The sequence below is a fragment of the Dreissena polymorpha genome, chromosome 1, assembly GCF_020536995.1.
Source record: "Dreissena polymorpha isolate Duluth1 chromosome 1, UMN_Dpol_1.0, whole genome shotgun sequence".
Lineage (NCBI taxonomy): Eukaryota > Metazoa > Mollusca > Bivalvia > Myida > Dreissenidae > Dreissena > Dreissena polymorpha.
The window spans coordinates 116,089,326-116,109,554 of record NC_068355.1 but is presented as its reverse complement, the minus strand read 5'-3'; the positions used below and the strand labels follow the sequence as shown (position 1 = coordinate 116,109,554).

General features: G+C 35.9%; 1 protein-coding gene across 1 annotated transcript in view; it reads right to left on the bottom strand.

Annotated features, from left to right (window-relative positions):
• Positions 1 to 14,966, bottom strand: part of LOC127846082 (ammonium transporter 2-like) — a 44,521-nt gene extending 29,555 nt beyond the window's left edge. Inside the window, exons 1-4 of the mRNA XM_052377263.1 lie at positions 14,892 to 14,966; positions 13,295 to 13,418; positions 8,105 to 8,227; positions 4,284 to 4,373 (exon numbers count right to left, since the gene is read on the bottom strand). Of these exons, the coding sequence (XP_052233223.1) occupies positions 4,284 to 4,373; positions 8,105 to 8,227; positions 13,295 to 13,415 (334 nt within the window). The 5' untranslated portion in view covers positions 13,416 to 13,418; positions 14,892 to 14,966. The remainder of the gene's footprint in view (positions 1 to 4,283; positions 4,374 to 8,104; positions 8,228 to 13,294; positions 13,419 to 14,891) is intronic.
• Positions 14,967 to 20,229: the final 5,263 nt, after the last annotated feature.

The following is a 20,229-nucleotide window of genomic DNA, read 5'->3' as shown; positions in this document are numbered from 1 at the left end:
ATAATCGTCATTGTCTTGCACATTTAAAAGAAATGCATTTCAGCAAATTGTCTTTGTAATTATTTATAGACAATTTTGTCATGACTCAACAATTGCAAAACAGCAAACAATCAAACTATTCCACGGTCGCGATGTTCGCTATATAATTTGGATTTATACATCTTTGCTTAACATCATTTAAAGGGGCCTTTTCACAGATTTTGGCAGGCTTTGAAGTAATTCATTAAATGCTTTATATTGATACAAGAGCACCGCCTTGCGGGTGCAGACCGCTCATCTATTTTTCTTTTTAAATGTGTAGGGACCTGTCTCAATTTCAATCACAAAGGAGGGAGGGGTGAAGTGGAGAGGTGTGTATAGTGTGGGGGTGTGGTCATTTATTACATTATCTTCCAAAAATGCACAAAAAATGCGATAACAAAAAAAATTGTTTGGGGGGTGGATTCTTGGGTGGGATGGTTGGACGGTATTTAAAAAATAAAATAATAAAAATCAATCTTTGTGTTTTTTAACCATGTTTGAAAAAAACAAGAGATGTGTTTGTCAGAAACACAATGCCCCCAATTGCGCCGCTTTGAAAAAAAAAAGTTTTTTTTTACCTTTGACCTTGAAGGATGACCTTGACCTTGAAGGATGACCTTGACCTTGAACATCCACCACTCAAAATGTGCAGCTTCATGATAACGCCGCTTTGAAATGTATTTTATTTTTTTACCCTTGACCTTGACGGATGACCTTGTCCTTGAAGAATTACCTTGACCTTGAACTTCCACCACTCAAAATGTGCAGCTTCATGAGAACGCCGCTTTGAAATTTTTTATTAATTTTTTATATTTGACCTTGAAGGATGACCTTGACCTTGAAGGATGACCTTGACCTTGAACTTCCACCACTCAAAATGTGCAGCTTCATAAGAACGCCGCTTTGAAAATTTTTATCGTTGACCTTGAAGGATGACCTTGACCTTGAAGGATGACCTTGACCTTGAACTTTCATCACTCAAAATGTGCAGCTTCATGAGAACGCCGCTTTGATTTTTTTTGATTTTTTTTTTACCTTGAAGGATGACCTTGACCTTGAACTTCAACCACTCAAAATGTGCAGCTTCATGATAACGCCGCTTTGAATTTTTATATATTTTTTTACCTTTGACCTTGAAGGATGACCTCGACCTTGAAGGATGACCTTGACCTTAAACTTTCACTACTCAAAATGTGTAGCTTCATGAGAACGCCGCTTTGAAATTTTTTATTAATTTTTTATATTTGACCTTGAAGGATGACCTTGACCTTGAAGGATGACCTTGACCTTGAACTTCCACCACTCAAAATGTGCAGCTTCATAAGAACGCCGCTTTGAAATTTTTTATCGTTGACCTTGAAGGATGACCTCGACCTTGAAGGATGACCTTAAACTTTCACTACTCAAAATGTGCAGCTTCATGATAACGCTGCTTTGAAATTATTTTTTTTTACGTTTGACCTTGAAGGATGACCTCGACCTTGAAGAATGACCTTGACCTTGAACTTCCACCACTCAAAATGTGCAGCTTCATGAGAACGCCGCTTTGAAATCATTATTTTTTTACCTTTGACCTTAAAGGATGATCTTGACCTTGAAGGATGACCTTGACCTTGAACTTCCACCACTCACAATGTGCAGCTTCATGAAAACGCCGCTTTGAATTTATTTATTTGTTAAACCTTGAAGGATGACCTTGACCTTGAACTTCCACAACTCAAAATGTGCAGCTTCATGAGATACACATGCATGCCAAATATCAAGTTGCTATCTTCAATATTAAAAAAGTTATGGCCAATGTTAAAGTTTTCGGACGGACAGACGCCATATATTTGACATTTGACCTTAAAGGATGACCTACACCTTCACCTTTCACCACTCAAAATGTTCAGCTCCATGAGATACACATGCATGCCAAATATCAAGTTGTTATCTTCAATATAAAAAATGTTATGGCCAATGTTAAAGTTTTCGGACGGACAGACACCATAAATTTGACATTTGACCTTGAAGGATGTCCTTGACCTTTCACCACTCATAATGTGCAGCTCCATAAGATACACATGCATGCCAAATATCAAGTTGCTATCTTCAAAAGTGAAAAAGTTATGGCCAATATTAAAGTTTTTTTTCGGACGGACGGACGGATTGACTGACATACTGACGGACAGTTCAACTGCTATATGCCACCCTACCGGGGGCATAAACATTATTTTTGGGGGGTGAGGGTGGAGGGTATAGTGTGAGGGTGTGGTCGTCATTTATTAGATGATCTTTAATTAAAAAAATAATGGGGGGGATTCAGGGGGGATTCGGGGAAGGGGGCGTGGGGGATGGTTTGGGTGGAGTCTATTGTGGTATGTCAGGTAAAAGTTGTTTTGTCAAAGTATCAATCGAATCGAATCATAAATAAAGAAGTTATGGCAATTTTAGCAAAATTTAATAATTTGACCTTGAGGGTCAAGGTCATTCAAAGGTCAAGGTAAAATACAACTTGCCAGGTACAGTACCCTCATGATTGCATGAAAGTATTTGAAGTTTAAAAGCAATAGCCTTGATACTTAATAAGTAAAGTGGATCTAAACACAAAATGTAACCATATATTCAAAGTTTCTAAGTCAAAAAAGGGCCATAATTCCGTAAAAATGACAACCAGAGTTATGCAACTTGTCTTTTACTGTCCCCTTATGATAGTTTGCGAGTGTTCAAAGTATGAAAGCAATATCTATAATACTTTAGGGGTAAAGTGGACCAAAACACAAAACTTAACCAAATTTTCAAGTATAAAGGGCACATAACACTGTCAAAATGCCAGTCAGAGTTACATAACTTTGCCTGCACAGTCCCCTTACGATAGTTAGTAAGTGCTGCAAGTATGAAAGCAATAGCTTTGATACTTTAGGAAAAAAGTGGACCTAAACACAAAACTTAACCAAATTTTCAATTTTCTAAGTATAAAAAGGGCACATAATTCTGTCAAAATGCCAGTCAGAGATACATAACTTTACCTGCACAGTCCCCTTATGATAGTTAGTAAGTGTTGCAAGTATGAAAGCAATAGCTTTGATACTTAAGGAATAAAATGGACCTAAACACAAAACTTAACAAAAAATTCAATTTTCTAAGTATAAAAAGGGCACATAATTCTGTCAAAATGCAAGCCAGAGTTATCTAACTTTGCCTGCCCAGTCCCCTCATGATAGTAAGTAAGTGTACCAAGTTTGAATGCAATAGCATTGATACTTTATGAGAAAAGTGGACCTAAACGCAAAACTTAACCGGACGCCGACGCCGACACCGACGCCAAGTAGATGACAATAACTCATTTATTTTTTTCAAAAAATAGATGAGCTAAAAAGTAACCCTCACATGGCTCGAACCACTGACCTCTGGAGTCCTGGAGTAAAAAGTCTTCTACTTAGACCACTCGGCCATCCTTCCAGATACAATGTTAGATGTATTTAATACTATATATAAGCAATCTTCGTAGTTTCACAAAATATAACGACAACAACAGAACTCTCCAAATTATTAATTTGTTTCGCGTTGCAACGCTTTATAATTTTCAGGTTTTAAAATCGTATAAAGGTGCATATTAAGGCTATTTTAGAGCATGGTAAATGTTCATTATTACTGTTTCCTCACAAATATCATAACTCGAACGAAAATTTGAGAATCAGAAACAACATTTTTCAATTTTGTCAGTTTACCCAAACGTGAAAAGGCCCCTTTAACTCTTTATATATCCACTAGTGTACTGAACATTTGTGAAAAACAATAGTTTTACACTTAAAAGTATATCTAGTGTTGAGCAAAAAATCGATCAAATACTAAGTACATTATAACGTAGTAAGATAATATCACTTCAATTAAAGCCAAAAAAATAAAAATAAACAGCAGATCCATCCAAATTATGATTTTAAGCCAGTAACAAATTGATGTTGAAGTGTTGCTGCTTAAAGCTCAACATTGTCAAATCGAGTAAAATACAATTTCTGAGCATAAAAATTACTAAAAATAACCTACTTCCAGGTTAAAGTAAAGCAATGGGCAATTTAAGTAATTATGCGATATATCGGTTGAAAGTATTTCGGAATACCAATAAAAAAGATGTGGCATTGCACCTCTTGTAAATAGCAAAATGTCAATACAGTATTCGAAATCGTCATCTCTATTGAAGTGACTATCGGACGGACGTAAAGTCATAATTATTTCATTGTTTGCGCATATATTAAACACCTATAAGCGAATAATACATTTACCCATTGTAAGCAGGTTGTTAATGAACGGGAAGGCTGCATTTTCCACTCTGGATGCTCCGCTCTGTACCATTGCAAAACCAACTCCACTCACTGAAAATGCAAACATTCTTGGGCATCACACGCGTTTGCCGTAACTGGTCTAACTCTTGTTCTGAATGAAGTCTCAAATGATTAAAAGCAATGCTATTTAAAGTAACGGCTGATAACAAAATGTGCAACGTTGTGAAAGATGTGAAAGGTAAGCTTAAGTACTGGCACGTATTGGCATACGATCATTGGTGTTCGTTTTTTTTTAAAGTTACGAGTCATTCAAATGAAATTGTTTATTGTATACACATACAACCGCATTTCATGTATACATCGTACAATACTCGTACGAACTGGTCTACCGACCGACAGACTGGTCTACCGACAGTCAGACCGACCGACATCCTCCAAAACAATATACACTTTCTTTGAAGAGTGGCATAAAAACCACGCGGTCGAAATGCTGCAATAGGTAGTATTCTCTTTATGCACACAACTGAAATAGATGCTCAAATATTCATTCACATATACGACGGTAATAATCAAATCACAGACAACAAGAGCTGTCACCATAGGATGACTCATGCCCCCTATAAACGCTTGATAGAAGTTATGAGCATTTTTCGAAACCTAAACGCAAAGTGTGACGGACAGACGGACAGACGGACAGTCCGATCACTATATGCCCTTCTTCGGGGGCATAAAAAGACAAGCAGCTGGGGTTATATAACACCAAAAGCTGTGTTTGTGAACCACAATGCCCCAGAAAAGTGAAATTTTAGAGAAACGTTCAAGGCCCGTAACTAAGTAAAACAAGAGCACCGCCTTGCGGGTGCAGACCGCTCATCTATTTTTCTTTTTAAAGGTGTAGGGACCTATCTTAATTTCAATCACAAAAGGATGGTGGGATTGGAGTGGAGAGGGGTGTATAGTGTGGAGGTGTGGTAATTTATTACATCATCTTCCAAAAATGCACAAAAAAAATGCAAAAAATAAAATAAAAAAATTGGCGGGGGGATTCTTGGGTGAGATGGTTGGACGGTATTTCAAAAATAAAATAATAAAAATAAATATTTGTGTTTTTTTAACCATGTTTGAAAAATCAAGAGATGTCTTTGTCACAAACACAATGCCCCCTATTGCGCCGCTTTGAAATTATTATTATTTTACCTTTGACCTTGAAGAATTACCTTGACCTTGAACTTCCACTTCTCAAAATGTGCAGCTTTATGAGGAGGCCGCTTTGAAATATTATTTTTTTAACCTTTGACCTTGAAGAATTACCTTGACCTTGAAGGATGACCTTGAACTTCCACCACTCAATATGTGCAGCTTCATGATAACGCCGCTTTGAAATTATTTAAAAAAATACCTTTGACCTTGAAGGATGAGCTTGACCTTGAAGAATGACCTTGACCTTGAACTTCCACCACTCAAAATGTGCAGCTTCATAAGAACGCCGATTTGAATTATTTTATTTTTTACCTTCGACCTTGAAGGATGACCTTGACCTTGAAGGATGACCTTGACCTTGAACTTCCACCACTCAAAATATGCAGCTTCATGAGAACGCCGCTTTGATTTTTTTTAATTCTGTTTGACCTTTGACCTTGAAGGATGACCTTGACCTTGAAGAATGACATTGACCTTGAACTTACACCACTCAAAATGTGCAGCTTCATGATAATGCCGCTTTGAAATTTTGTATTTGTTTTTTGACCTTTGACCTTGAAGGATGAGCTTGACCTTGAAGGATGACCTTGAACTTCCACCACTCAAAATGTGCAGCTTCATGAAAACGCCGCTTTGATTATTTTTTTTACTTGAAGGATGACCTTGAAGGATAACATTGACCTTGAACTTCCACCACTCACAATGTGCAGCTTCATGAGATACACATGCATGCCAAATATCAAGTTGCTATCTTCAATATTAAAAAAGTTATGGCCAATGTTAAAGTTTTCGGACGGACAGACGCCATATATTTGACATTTGACCTTGAAGGATGACCTTCACCTTTCACCACTCAAAATGTTCAGCTCCATGAGATACACATGCATGCCAAATATCAAGTTGCTATCTTCAATATTGAAAAAGTTATGACCAATGTTAAAGTTTTCGGACAGACAGACACATAAATTTGATATTTGACCTTGAAGGATGACCTTTACCTTGACCTTTCACCACTCAAAATGTGCAGTTCCGTGAGATACACATGCATGCCAAAACCTCAAGTTGCTATCTTAAAAAGTGAAAAAGTTATGACCAATGTTAAAGTTTTTTTCGGAATGACAAACAGACTGACTGACATACTGACGGACAGTTCAACTGCTATATGCCACCCTACCGGGGGCATAAAAAATATTTTTTTGGGGTGGGGGTGAGGGGGGTATAGTGTGAGGGTGTGGTGGTCATTTATTAGATGATCTTTAATTAAAAAAAATAATGGGGGGATTGAGGGGGGATTCGGGGGGAGGGGGATTCGGGGGGTGGGCGTGGGGGATGGTTTGGACGGAGTCAATTGTGGTATGTCAGGTAATAGTGGTTTTTTTTCAAAGTATCAATCGAATCTAATAAAGAAGTTATGGCAATTTAGCAAAATTTAATAATTTGACCTTGAGAGTCAAGGTCATTCAAAGGTCAAGGTAAAATTCAACTTGCCAGGCACAGTACCCTCATGATAACATGAAAGTATATAAAGTTTAAAAGCTATAGCCTTGATACTTTAGAAGTAAAGTGAATCTTAACACAAAATGTAACCATATATTCAAAGTTACTAAGTCAAAACAGGGCCATAATTCGGTAAAAATGACAACCAGAGTTATGCAACTTGTCCTTTACTGTCCCCTTATGATAGTTTGCGAGTGTTCAAAGTATGAAAGCAATATCTATGATACTTAAGAGGTTAAGTGGACCAAAACACAAAACTTAACCAAATTTTCAAGTATAAAATTCCCATAATTCCGTCAAATTGCCAGTCAGAGATACATAACTTTGCCTGCACAGTCCCCTTACGATAGTTAGTAAGTGTTGCAAGTATGAAAGCAATGGCTTTGATACTTTAGGAAAAAAGTGGACCTAAACACAAAACTTAACCAAATTTTCAAGTTTCTAAGTATAAAAAGGGCATATAATTCTGTCAAAATGCCAGTCAGAGTTACATAACTTTGCCTGCACAGTCCCCTGATGATAGTTAGTAAGTGTTGCAAGTATGAAAGCAATAGCTTTGATACTTAAGGAATAAAATGGACCTAAACACAAAACTTAACCAAAATTTTCAATTTTCTCAGTATAAAAAGGGCACATAATTCTGTCAAAATGCAAGCCAGAATTATCTAACTTTGAATGCAATAGCATTAATACTTTATGAGAAAAGTGGACCTAAACGCCAAACTTAACCGGACGTCGACGCCGACACCGACCCCGACACCGACGCCGACGCCAAGATGATGACAATAGCTCATATTATTTTTTTTAAATAGATGCGCTAATAATCAACGGGCTGGAGCGATACTCAAACTTGATCTTAGAGTCATGTTAAAAGACTCCACACACCAAAAGTCCTGAATAATACTATTCTTGAGAAAACTTTCAAGTCCAAGGCCCGTAACTTCGCCAAAAGTCAATTGATCTGAGTCATGCAGGTAGACTCACACACTAAAAGTCAGGTCAAGTTATGCAAGTGTATCTGAATAGAAAATCCGGAAACTGAATACCGGACGGACGAGAAGCCGGACGGATAGTGGGGTTTGAAAAAGATTCCTTATCTAGATATCAAAACAGAACCTACTTACGCAATATTACGACTATGGGACACAATGCGATAGTTTCCGCAAGAGTGGTGTACATGTTCACCCAATCGGACTGTGTTGACGTGACGTTGAACCGGAACAGAGACATGATGTCATTATGCTTCGCTAAAACATAAGAGATACGTGTGAAAGTTATAGCGACATCGACTTCCAAACTCAACCTCGTACGTTTTGCCCTCCTAATACTTTACAGAAATGACACAACGTATGGCGCCATCAATGGTTGTTTTACAATAAAATTGACGTTTATAATATATATCAGTGAGTCATGTGCGTGCTCAGACTCGCATTTCTTGTTTTACCTCTGGTAACTTTTGGCTGAATGGGTCAAGTTCCCCACGGGTACTTCTTCCCCGTACCCCCGGTATTTTAAAATATACTTCACCGTACACCGATTTTCAAATGATACGTTTGGGTACCCCGGTATACTAACAGGTAGCCCATCTTTCGTAATAAAAACATTCGTACCAAAAACATTTCGAACCCAATTTTATTTCATACCCTTTTTTTTTTTCCTACCCACATTTTGTTCGTACCCAAAATTTTCGTACCCACATTTTTTTCTCGTAGCCCTATGTGAAAAATGTGTGTACGAAAATTTTTGGTACGAAAAAAATGTGGGTACAAACATTTTGGGTACGAAAAAAATTTGGGTACGAACATTTTGAGTACGAAAAAATGTATGCCAAAACGAAAAAAAAATGGGTATGAAAATTTTGCGTACGAAATATTATGCCCAAAAAATTTGGCTACGAAAAAAAAATTTAGTTAGGAAAAAAAATTGTGTACGAAAAAAAATTTGGGTACGAAAAAAAAAATGGGTACGAAAAAGAATCGGAAACGAGATGTGGTTACGATTTTTTTTATTAGGAAAGATGGGGTACCTGTAAGTATACCGGGGTACCCAAAAGTATCATTTGAAAATCGGTGTACGGTGAAGTATACTTCTAAGTACCCGGGGTACGTGGAAGTAGTTTCCGTGGTGAACTTGACCAATTCAGCGTAACTTTAAAACATATGGCCGCGTTGTGTGTTGACACTATGCAATTAACATGCACACACAAAGTCCTGAATACGTTTATCGAGCTTGTAATTATGTGTATCTCTTTGTGTTTTAGGTGTATACCCTACATTTAATAACAAAGGTATATCCTGTTTTCGTAATACTAATCAATAAGACATATATGTATTTTATCCATACCCTGTTTCCCATGTAATATATCCATAATGAATATTTTTATCTTACACATGTGTAATATACTTTTTAAGCGTTTTCATTGGCTAAGTTTTTGCTCGATTGACTAATCGCCTTTTGTTGTTTTGCTGAAATGACGTTCCAACGTCAAATGACGTCACGAAATGTGTGTAAAAAAACATTCAGTTTTTATCATTATGTTTGCGTAAATAGTTATTGAATTTGCTCATTTAAAAGCCAAAGGCTCGCTAACTAACAAAATTCCTGAACTCGTTTAATAAAATAGGGTATGATATGACAACTAGTGCCAGGTCCTATATTTGTTGAATACTTGTACGTAACGTGTGGCATAGGTTTAGAGATTGTTCTGGCGTTAGTTTCTGGTGCTGTTTACTAGGTTTAAAGTGATATTATGGGCATTTTTCACTGTTGAATTGAGTTGAAAAGAATTAACAGGTCAAAAAAGTTAGTTAAAATGTGGTTACTGACCAATTATTTGCAACTCATCTTGCTACCAGTTGTTTATAAAAAAATATATATTATATTCGATATTTTACGTGACTCACCCAGTCCTCTAAGCCGAAATGATCCGTAAAGCAAAATAGCGTCTTTGTGTCGTATGAACGAATCTGCACTTAAACTAGATTTAGATTCACATCGTACATCGAATCATTTTTGTCGTCAGTTGTCAAAACGAAAGTACGGTTGATATTCAAATGCATTATTTTTCTCTTTCAGGAATATTGTTTTAGTATGTTGATGCTGCATTAACACATATAAGTGTATATGAAGTGAAAACACCAAAAAATAAACAACGGTTGCGATAGATACCTATAAACTGCAAGATGTCCATAATATCACTTTAAAAGCAAACAGTATGAATACATCTTTGCGGGAGTTTTATGTGCAGAGTAACATCTGTACGAGAGTGTATTTTGTCGAGGATAAAAGCACTTGTTGCTACTATAACTTAATACGTTGTTTTTGTTACAACGTACAACCTTAAAACGGAAGGCATTGAGCCATGGAATTATTTCATAAATCTGTGGTACTACGGCTTTTATTAGTCGGATAACCATACAGTTCGTATGCAGCTCGTACAACGTGGAGTACAATACAGCTCGTATAACGCGAAAAGTACTTAGCACGTCAGTACTTCATGCGCGGATATATCTACAGTTCGTTTAAGGCGGATAGCACTACAGCTCGTATTACAGGGAAAGAACTTCAGCTCGTATAAGGCGGATAGCACTAAGGCTCGTATTACGCAGAAAGCACTTCGGCTCGTATAAGACGGATAGCACTAAGGCTCGTATTACGCAGAAAGCACTTCAGCTCATATAAGGCGGATAGCACTAAGGCTCGTATTACGCAGAAAGCACTTCAGCTCGTATAAGGCGGATAACACTAAGGCTCGTATTACGCAGAAAGCACTTCAGTTCGTATAAGGCCGAAAGCACTACAGCGGATAACTCTACAGCTCGTAATTCGCGGAAAGCCATACAGCTCACATCCCGCTGATAACCAGACAGCTCTTATTGCGCTGATTACCATACATCTCGTATAACGCTGATTACCATACATCTCGTATAACGCTGATTACCATACATCTCGTATAACGCTGATTACCATACATCTCGTATAACGCTGATTACCATACATCTCGTGTAACGCTGATTACCATACATCTCGTATAACGCTGATTACCATACATCTAGTATAACGCTGATTACCATACATCTCGTATAACGCTGATTACTATAAAGCTCGTTTTACGCTGATTACCATACATCTCGTATAACGCTGATTACCATAAAGCTCGTTTAAGCGAAAAAAAAACACTTCAGTTCGTATTTCGTGGATAGCACTACAGCTCGTATCACGCGGATAACCATACAGCTCGTATAAGACGCGAAAAGCACTACAGCTCTTGTTACGAGGGTGCCGTGCGGACTATCGGTTTCATCATGAATTAATTTCGCTTCCTAAAAAACCTCGTAACATTTTCGGTCATGTAAGCCAGTTTGGTTTTGAAAGAATAATACAGCAATCCAAGATTTATAGTAACCAAATCGACAAATGTCTGCCAAAGGGCTTACAAATTCGCCATGTTTCTAATATACGCATTTTCACTCAAAAATTACAGCTTGAATCAAAACAAATATTTGTTTGAGCAAATTATTTACATGAATTGAACAAAATGAAAAGTTTCGTATGTCTAACATTTCTGTATCAAATACTTTAAAACAACATTACGTTAGTAATCAATAGGGTGTGTAAACCTCGTACATGTTAAAGAATTAAGTAATTACTTTAATCCTGAAATGTTAAGTCACGCTTTTACATCGATTAACAGTCACTAGTATGCTTTTTTGGAAAAATATATACATGCAAATGTTAATTAATAATCGAACTGCATTAAAATACTATTTCTGTCGCATGTGCAAGGTGTTAAAGATAAAATGTATATATATTGCCATAATTCTAGTTCTTTCAAAGATTTTAACAATATTATACCTTACCTTATCATAATGGCTGACGTGTAATTTTGGCATAATAACGATGGCATAGAGGTGACATTCACTCCTCTTTTTTTAAATTGCCCTCCTTTTTTTCTATCTCGTGGCCACGAATTAACTATGTCGTGACCTCGAGTTAATAAGTCGAGGCCACGAGATAGAAAAAAGAGGAGTGTAAAACATAATAAACCATAATAAAACAAGAGCTGTCAGAGGACAGCGCGCTCGACTATTCGAGTGCTTGACATTATAACGTAAGCTATCATGGGGAAATTGTTCATATTCAATAATTTATTAGACGATCTTTCAAAAATAAAAAAAGGAAAAAAATATTTATATTTTTTTTTGGTGGGGGGGGGGGGGTTGAGAGGGGGTATAATTCGGTGTAATTTATTAGATGATGTTTAAAAAAAATAAAATTTGGGGGGGTGGTAGGGGGGTAGGGGATGGGGGTGAGAGGGGGGTTTAATGTGGGGTGGGGTAATTTATTAGATGATGTTTAAAAAAAAAACAATTTTTTGGAAAGGGGGAGGTTGGGGGGGGGGGGAGGGATTCTGGGTAGGGGCGTGGGGTATTGTTTGGGTGGAATCCATTGTGGTATTCAGGTAAGTGTTGTTTTGTCAAAGTAATAATAAAATGTGATCATAAATAAAGAAGTTATGGCAATTTAAGCAAAATGTTCAATTATCTAAGTGTAAAAGGGGCCATAATTATGACCAAATGCTTGATAGCGTTGTCTGCTCTTGTTTATAGGTCGGGTCATGTTGGTAAACAAGTATGCAAAATATAAAAGCAATATGTCAAGGGACAATGAAAATAATTGGGGTAGTACGAAAACTTTAACATTTGCACGCTAACGACACGGAACGGAACGCCGACGACGGGGTGAGTAGGATTACTCCACTATATAGATTTCATATATAATAGTCGAGCTAAAAAAGGAGTGCAATTAAAAAATGAGCGGTACAGTAAATAAAGGAAGGGTGAATTAAACAAAAGAGGAGCGAATTTTAGCTATCTCGAGGGAACGAGTTAGTCAGCCAATCAAATTTTGCGTAACATGTGCAAATAGTCTGTACGCATAAATATAGCTGACCAAAGCGAGCTTTTACTGTGATGATTACTTCCCATTGTTTAAAGATCACGACCATATGGAACAATTTGATTGCCTGACTACTCGTGGCCACGAGTTAGCTATGTCGGGATCTCGAGATAGCTAAAATTCTCTCCTCTTTTGTTTTCTGCACCCTTCCTTCATTTACTGCTTCGCTCTTTTTTTAATTGCACTCCTCTTTTATTTAGTTTTACACTCCTCTTTTTTCTATCTCGTGGCCTCGACTTAGTAACTCGTGGCCTCGAGTTACTGAGTCGAGACCACGAGATAGAAAAAAGAGGAGTGCAATTTCAAAAAATTGTGAGAGTCACCACTATGCCACTGTACATAATAATGTTGTTTACCGTTAAATTGTCCACCGACAAGAATTTGTTGCGGTAGAAATGCCTGACCGGGTCTGACCAGCTGACTGTAGTCTGACACATTTGTGTAGCGCTCCCTGACGATTCCGAACAATGTCACCATTGCCTGGGAAAAAACAACTAAGGATACAATAATAACATACAACATTGAAAGGCTAAAACAATATATGTCGAAGTTACATGGATATGTACTTGTTGCAAGCAAACCTTAACCTAATTTTCATCTTGCACGCAAGCCTCACCCAGATTTGTATAAGTCAAGACGGAAGAATAGTCCTACAAAAACGGCTAATGGTTATTTGCGCGTGATTATTCTTGGAGACCATGAAGACCTGGGTAACATTTACATATTTGTAGTAGATATTGAAATAGTAGCTGCAAAAATACTTAAACCCGATTTTTAAGAAAAATAATGTGGCATCATACGGTAAAGCGGAATACGTCTACTCAATTACAGTTCGAGTTATGGAACTTGATCAGTGGCCTCACACACTGGACCCAAATACATTTGAGAAGTTCCAAGTAATACTTTTAGTAAAAACGGTGATATAAGGTTGTTGCACTTTTATATTAACCAGTGCGTAAGGCAAATGCCGCCAAAAAGCCGACAATTTGGTGAGGGCAATAGCTCAAACTATTCGGTCAATAGTCGAGCTAAAACGCATAGAATACACAATCAATTTCGCTTTTAATTACTCGTGAAGTTTGAGACTTTGGATTCGGTTATGATCGGTTGTTTGATCATTTTGAAAAATACCCACATTCCCTATTACGAAAACTTGGTCTTGTAAGTTGTATTTTGACTAGTTCATATGGAATTTATTAAACCAGTCTCGTCTAGTTCAATGTAAACCACCACGAAACCATACAGAAAAATATCTCATTTAGATTTCGTAAACATTTCCCAATCTACGCACAAACGCATAGTAACAATAAAATATACTGATTACAAACAATATGCGTCATGTTTAGGCTTCGTGTTCACAATGTCTTGCTATCTGGTTATAATTCCAGTTGAAGTACTATGAATTAGCACTAAATGCTTGAACCGAACATTCGAATCACACATCAATTGAGTTAATGCATGTGTGCTTTTGAACAAAACACGCGTAACAACACAAACAGACAGGCAACCAAACAATGCAAAATAACATTGAAAAAAGTGATGTGTTTGTGAAACACTATGCCCCCCTCATATATTTGACCTTTGACCTTGAATGATGACTTTGACGTTGACCTTTCACCACTCAAAATGTGCAGCTCTATGAGATGCATGCCAAATATCAAGTTGCTATCTTAAATATTCCAAAAGTTATGACCAATGTTAAAGTTTTGGAGCAGACACACACATACAATGACAGACAGACAGGCTAAAAACAATATACCCCCTCTTCTTCGAAGGGGGGCATAACAACTTCAATCAGAAAACACAAAAAGTACTGGTAAGTTTGTATTCAATAGCCAACTAGCTGTTTAAAATGCAAAAGTTAATAAGTTATAAGTACAAGCGGTTGAAGTAACTATATTGAAAAGGATTTCTACAGTTTAATAAATAATTTGTATCAACAACATCATGTACCTGATTGCGGGTGTTAATCCATACAAATGTTATGCTCAGATTTGCTACCTCTGATGTGTTTATACACTTGATTGATAGTGAATTGTAGTTTTCACAAATCACGTGAAATACGTTTTTACAGATTATATCGTGCAATTTGTTTGTGTTTTGAAGCAAACGTGTACAGTTTATGTTTTTTTATTGTTTATTGATAAAGGCCTGTCAATTTATGTCGATCGGATTACACCTAACCACATAATTATGTAATTACTCAATACATCATTCGTAAATTGTGTAAGAACGAAATGTCATCATTTTAATTAATATTCATCTGACATCGACTTCGTGTAAATAGGGAAAGCCTCCGCGTTGAAACAGTTAAATTCATAAGCCTTCCATTGGTCTTATTACATTTTTTACTTGTATGTATTGTATTAAATTATTTAAATTGACTTAAATGTAAATATTAACCTATGTACGTTCGTCTGGGCTAAACGCTACCTTTTACAAATCATGTTATGGCACACAAATTCAATTGTTTAATACAATTCGGTTGTCTTTCGTGTTGTTTTCTATGTTTAATATGCCTTGAATGACATTTTCACCATCAATTTAATGCTTGAATTAATTACAAACAAAGATATTGCATGATGTTTCCATTGTTATACTTTTGTTTCAAATTCTCTGGAAATGATTGTTCGTTTTGCAGTTTTTCTCGATGGGCGGTCGACGGTTAATCTTATAGAGCTATGTGTGGATGTTTGTAAATCTGCGAGCTTTGTATTTCATCCCGTATAACAAAATAAAAACAACCAATGTTTCTTATCAGAAAGGAATTGAATAGTCAACGAAAAAAAGCACATTCTATGTTGCAGTATATTGTTTTTCCTCTGACAGAATATAATCCATCTGAATTGTATACACCTAAAAATAATAGGCGATTATAAGGCTTTTTAATATGGGCCCAAAAACGCCTTACGTTTGGATTATGTCCATAGTAAGAAGTCGTCAATGATTCTACGTTGAACAGGATCGCCACCATATATGCAATCAATTGGTCAATAGTGCTACATGTCTTTGACGGGACATGGACACTTTGAAAGTAAAATAATACCGAGATCATTCGGTACACAATGTACACAGAGTTTGAGATGTGATCGTTCTGTCACAGATTAAATTCCTCGACGTTGAGTGATCTTCATGTCTGATTGTCGCGGGCGTCGGTAGCCAGAGTCAGTTGCAAACCTGTTTGACATTACACAAACTTTACACTTCAAGTGAAACTGTACTTAACAAATATCGGTGCTAACAATAAATTGCTCGAAACATTAAAGCTAGTGTGCATTGTGAGGGTTTCACAAAAATTAAGTTAAATTGCATATAGTTTATGTTATTTTCGAAATTTCGGATGACTGGTAAGAACATTATATTTTTCCCCAGAATATTACATGTATTATTATTTCGGATCAGCTATTATTATATAGCTGCAAATTTATTATAATATAATCTTATTTATAAATTTGAATCTACATTGAGGAACCCATAAGAGTTTTTCCTAATTTGTGTTAATTGATAAATCAAATTTTAATTTGCATAATCAGTGTTCATTAAGGTACATGTAGTCTGTATTCCATGTTTAGTTAAATTTATCACTACAAGTCGGGTTTCGGACTAGTGGCTATATGATCTAGACAAGTAGTTAACAATAAGTAATGCTTGTTACAGAAGTTAAGTGTCGTTCCAGATTAGCCCATGCTATTCGCACAGGCCAATCAGGGACGACAATATCCGCATTTATGATATTTCTCGTTAAAAGACAGTCGCGTCTTAGCAAAATCCAGTTAAGGCAGAAAGTGTCGTCCTTGATTAGCCTGTGCGGACTGCACAGGCTAATCTGGGACGAAGCTTTACGCATCTGCATTAAACCCCATTTTCACAGAGGACGACCCATATAAGTGTGCCTTAAATAAGAAAAGGCTAATACATTGGCGTTTTCTAAAAATTAAAACACGTTCATACAGTATCCTCGTTATTGTTTAAACATATCAACAATTAACATGCAAATTAGGCCGGCGTTACAAAAATATACTGCAGAGGGCGTCATTTGTAATTATACAGTATTCATCGTCCAATAAATTCATGTGTTGATTACACACTAAATCGAAAATTGTATTGTAAACAAGAAACCACATGTGTTCATTTAAGTTGGGCCATAAGTGTCTCGATCGTACGGCGAAATCAATAATTATTCAAAATACAATAAGATAACTGAATTAAAATCAACCTATCGGAACGTCCTGATTATGTGCATGTATGTATGTATGTATGTATGTATGTGAATTGTTCATTCAATAAAAAAGGTTGTATACAAAAATTGAATCACTAGGTCTCGCAATCGCGCGCAGAAACAAAATGTTTGATATTTAACTTATTGGAATCATTTTAACTCTGACGCGATGTCATATGTATGGTGTCGTGAATAGCTTTTTAAATCTGTTAACAAATTTTAAAGCAATAGCCTATACTTTTGAACATATTATGCGAAATGCGAAACAACTAGTTTGTGCAATTATACGGACTCGCCCGTTTACCGTTTGACTGTTTAAAATGTTAATAATATTTTTATGTTCTGTTATGTTCTATGTTTAAATAAGACAGACTACTGAATTATTCCTGTTTACTTATTTAAGTGCTTGAAAAATTTAGTAACATTAAAATGACTTAAATTTTAAAAAAGGGGATGGGTTTCCGTAATTATTCATTTTCTTTTCTAACATCTTTTGTATTTATTGTTAATACAGTGCAAACATGAAACGACTACTACTACTACTACTTAAATGTGCTACTACTACTACTACTACTACTACTACTACTACTACTACTACTACTACTACTACTACTACTACTACTACTACTACTACTACTACTACTACTACTACTACTACTACTACTACTACTACTACTACTACTACTACTACTACTACTACTACTACTACTACTACTACTACTACTACTACTACTACTACTACTACTACTACTACTACTACTACTACTACTACCACCACCACCACCACCACTACTACTACTACTACTACTACTACTACTACTACTACTACTACTACTACTACTACTACTACTACTTCTACCACTACTACTACTACTACTACTGCTACTGCTACCGCTACTGCTACTTATACAAAAACTACTACTACTACTTCTACTACTACTACTACTACTACTACTACTACTACTACTACTCCTACTTCTACTTCTACTACTACTACTACTACTACTACTTCAACCATTACTTCTAGTACTACTACTACTACTACTACTACTACTACTACTACTACTACTACTACTACTACTACTACTACTACTACTACTACTACTACTACTACTACTACTACTACTACTACTACTACTACTACTACTACTACTACTACAACTACTACTACTATTACTACTACTACAACTTCTACTACTACTACTGCTACTGCTACTGCTAATGCTACTGCAACTTCTACTACTACTACTACTTCTACTACTACTACTACTACTACTACTACTACTACTACTACTACTACTACTACTACTACTACTACTACTACTACTACTACTTCTACTACTACTGCTACCGCTACCGCTACTGCTGCTGCTGCTGCTGCTGCTGCTACTACTACTACTACTACTACTACTACTACTACTACTACTACTACTACTACTACTACTACTACTACTACTACTAGTACTACTACTACTACTACTACTACTACTACTACTACTACTACTACTACTACTACTACTACTACTACTACTACCACTACTACTACTTATACAAATACTGCTGATGCTGCTATTATTGTTGTTCCTCCAAGCAACTGACTTCTCCAACTCTTTCTCAAATGTATGTATATGTACATTAAAGGGTGATTAATCTTCGCTGAATCGCACTGCATTGCCCGAATTCTAAACTAATGCGAAATACGTCAAACGAAACACATATAAAACATATTCATCCTGTTTATTTTTTCATGCATTTTAAATACTTGACGTCCATAGTGCCAACTCGACAATGGCATTGACACATTTATCAATTCATGTCAAAACAGAGGTGGCGCTTGCGATTAACGTCCATGAATATGCAATCAACAATATTTTGATTGGTTAGCACTAAAAATATGTGTTAGATATTTATTGACAATAATTTCATGACAATGCTCGGTTTGCTAAGGGGTTGTCTCTAAATTTATTGTCATGGTCAATATGTACTTGTATTGACTTAATAACATTCATTATAAAATGGTGGTAAGGAGTTCATTTAGTAGCTATAAGATACTTCTTTACAGCTTAATTGAACTGTCTTAATAAGTATAGTATGCACATTGTAATGCTACTGATTTGAAAGAAAGTTAGTGCGGATACTTGTATGTTAAAAACTGTAATATCGTTCGTAGCTGCAGACTTGATATTTAAAAAAAGGGCCCTAATTAGTTGTTAGCCCTTAAAGGGAGCTTTGCACGGTTTGGTAAATTGACAAAATTGAAAAAAGTTGTTTCAGATTCGCAAATTTTCGTTTAAGTTATGACATTTGTGAGGAAACAGTATTACTGAATATTTACTATAGTCTAATATAGCCATTATACGTATCTTTTGACGATTTGAAAACCTAAAGATTATAAAGCGTTGCAACGCGAAACGATTGAATAATTTGGAGAGTTCTGTTGTTGTCGTTTAAATTTACGAAACTACGAAGATTGCTTATATAAGGTATAAAATACTTGTAATGTGTATTCTCGGCGGAATAGCCGAGAGGGCTAATGCGTTTTTACTTCAGACTATATCCAGGACTCGGGGGGTCACTGGTTCGAGCCGGCTACTTTTTTTTCCTTTTTTTAATTTTATTCTTGATTTTTTACTGGAGCTTTTAAAATCCAATGTTTACATTTATCAATATAAAGCATTTAATGACAAACTTCAAAATATGCCAAAATCTGTGAAAAGGCCCCTTTATGATATGTTCACTTATTAAATGAATGTTATTATAATATCGTTAATATATAATTATGTATTAAAATCATTAAAGTAAATATAAATATAAATATTTATAGAGAGTAAAAACCCAGAGCGATTTGGTTTTTAGAGGTAAAATTGTTCATATGTTGATATTTATAGTTACTGCGTTTTTAAAGTTTTTCAATAAATAGCTTTCAATAAAAATCACAAGAAACCATAAAACAAAAATATCTCCTTTCGTATTAATCTGTAACGCATGATTTTTTATAAAATTACTACAACTCTGCATAACTATTTTGACACTTGTAAAGTCGAAAATTAAAGATTTATATATGATATGTTT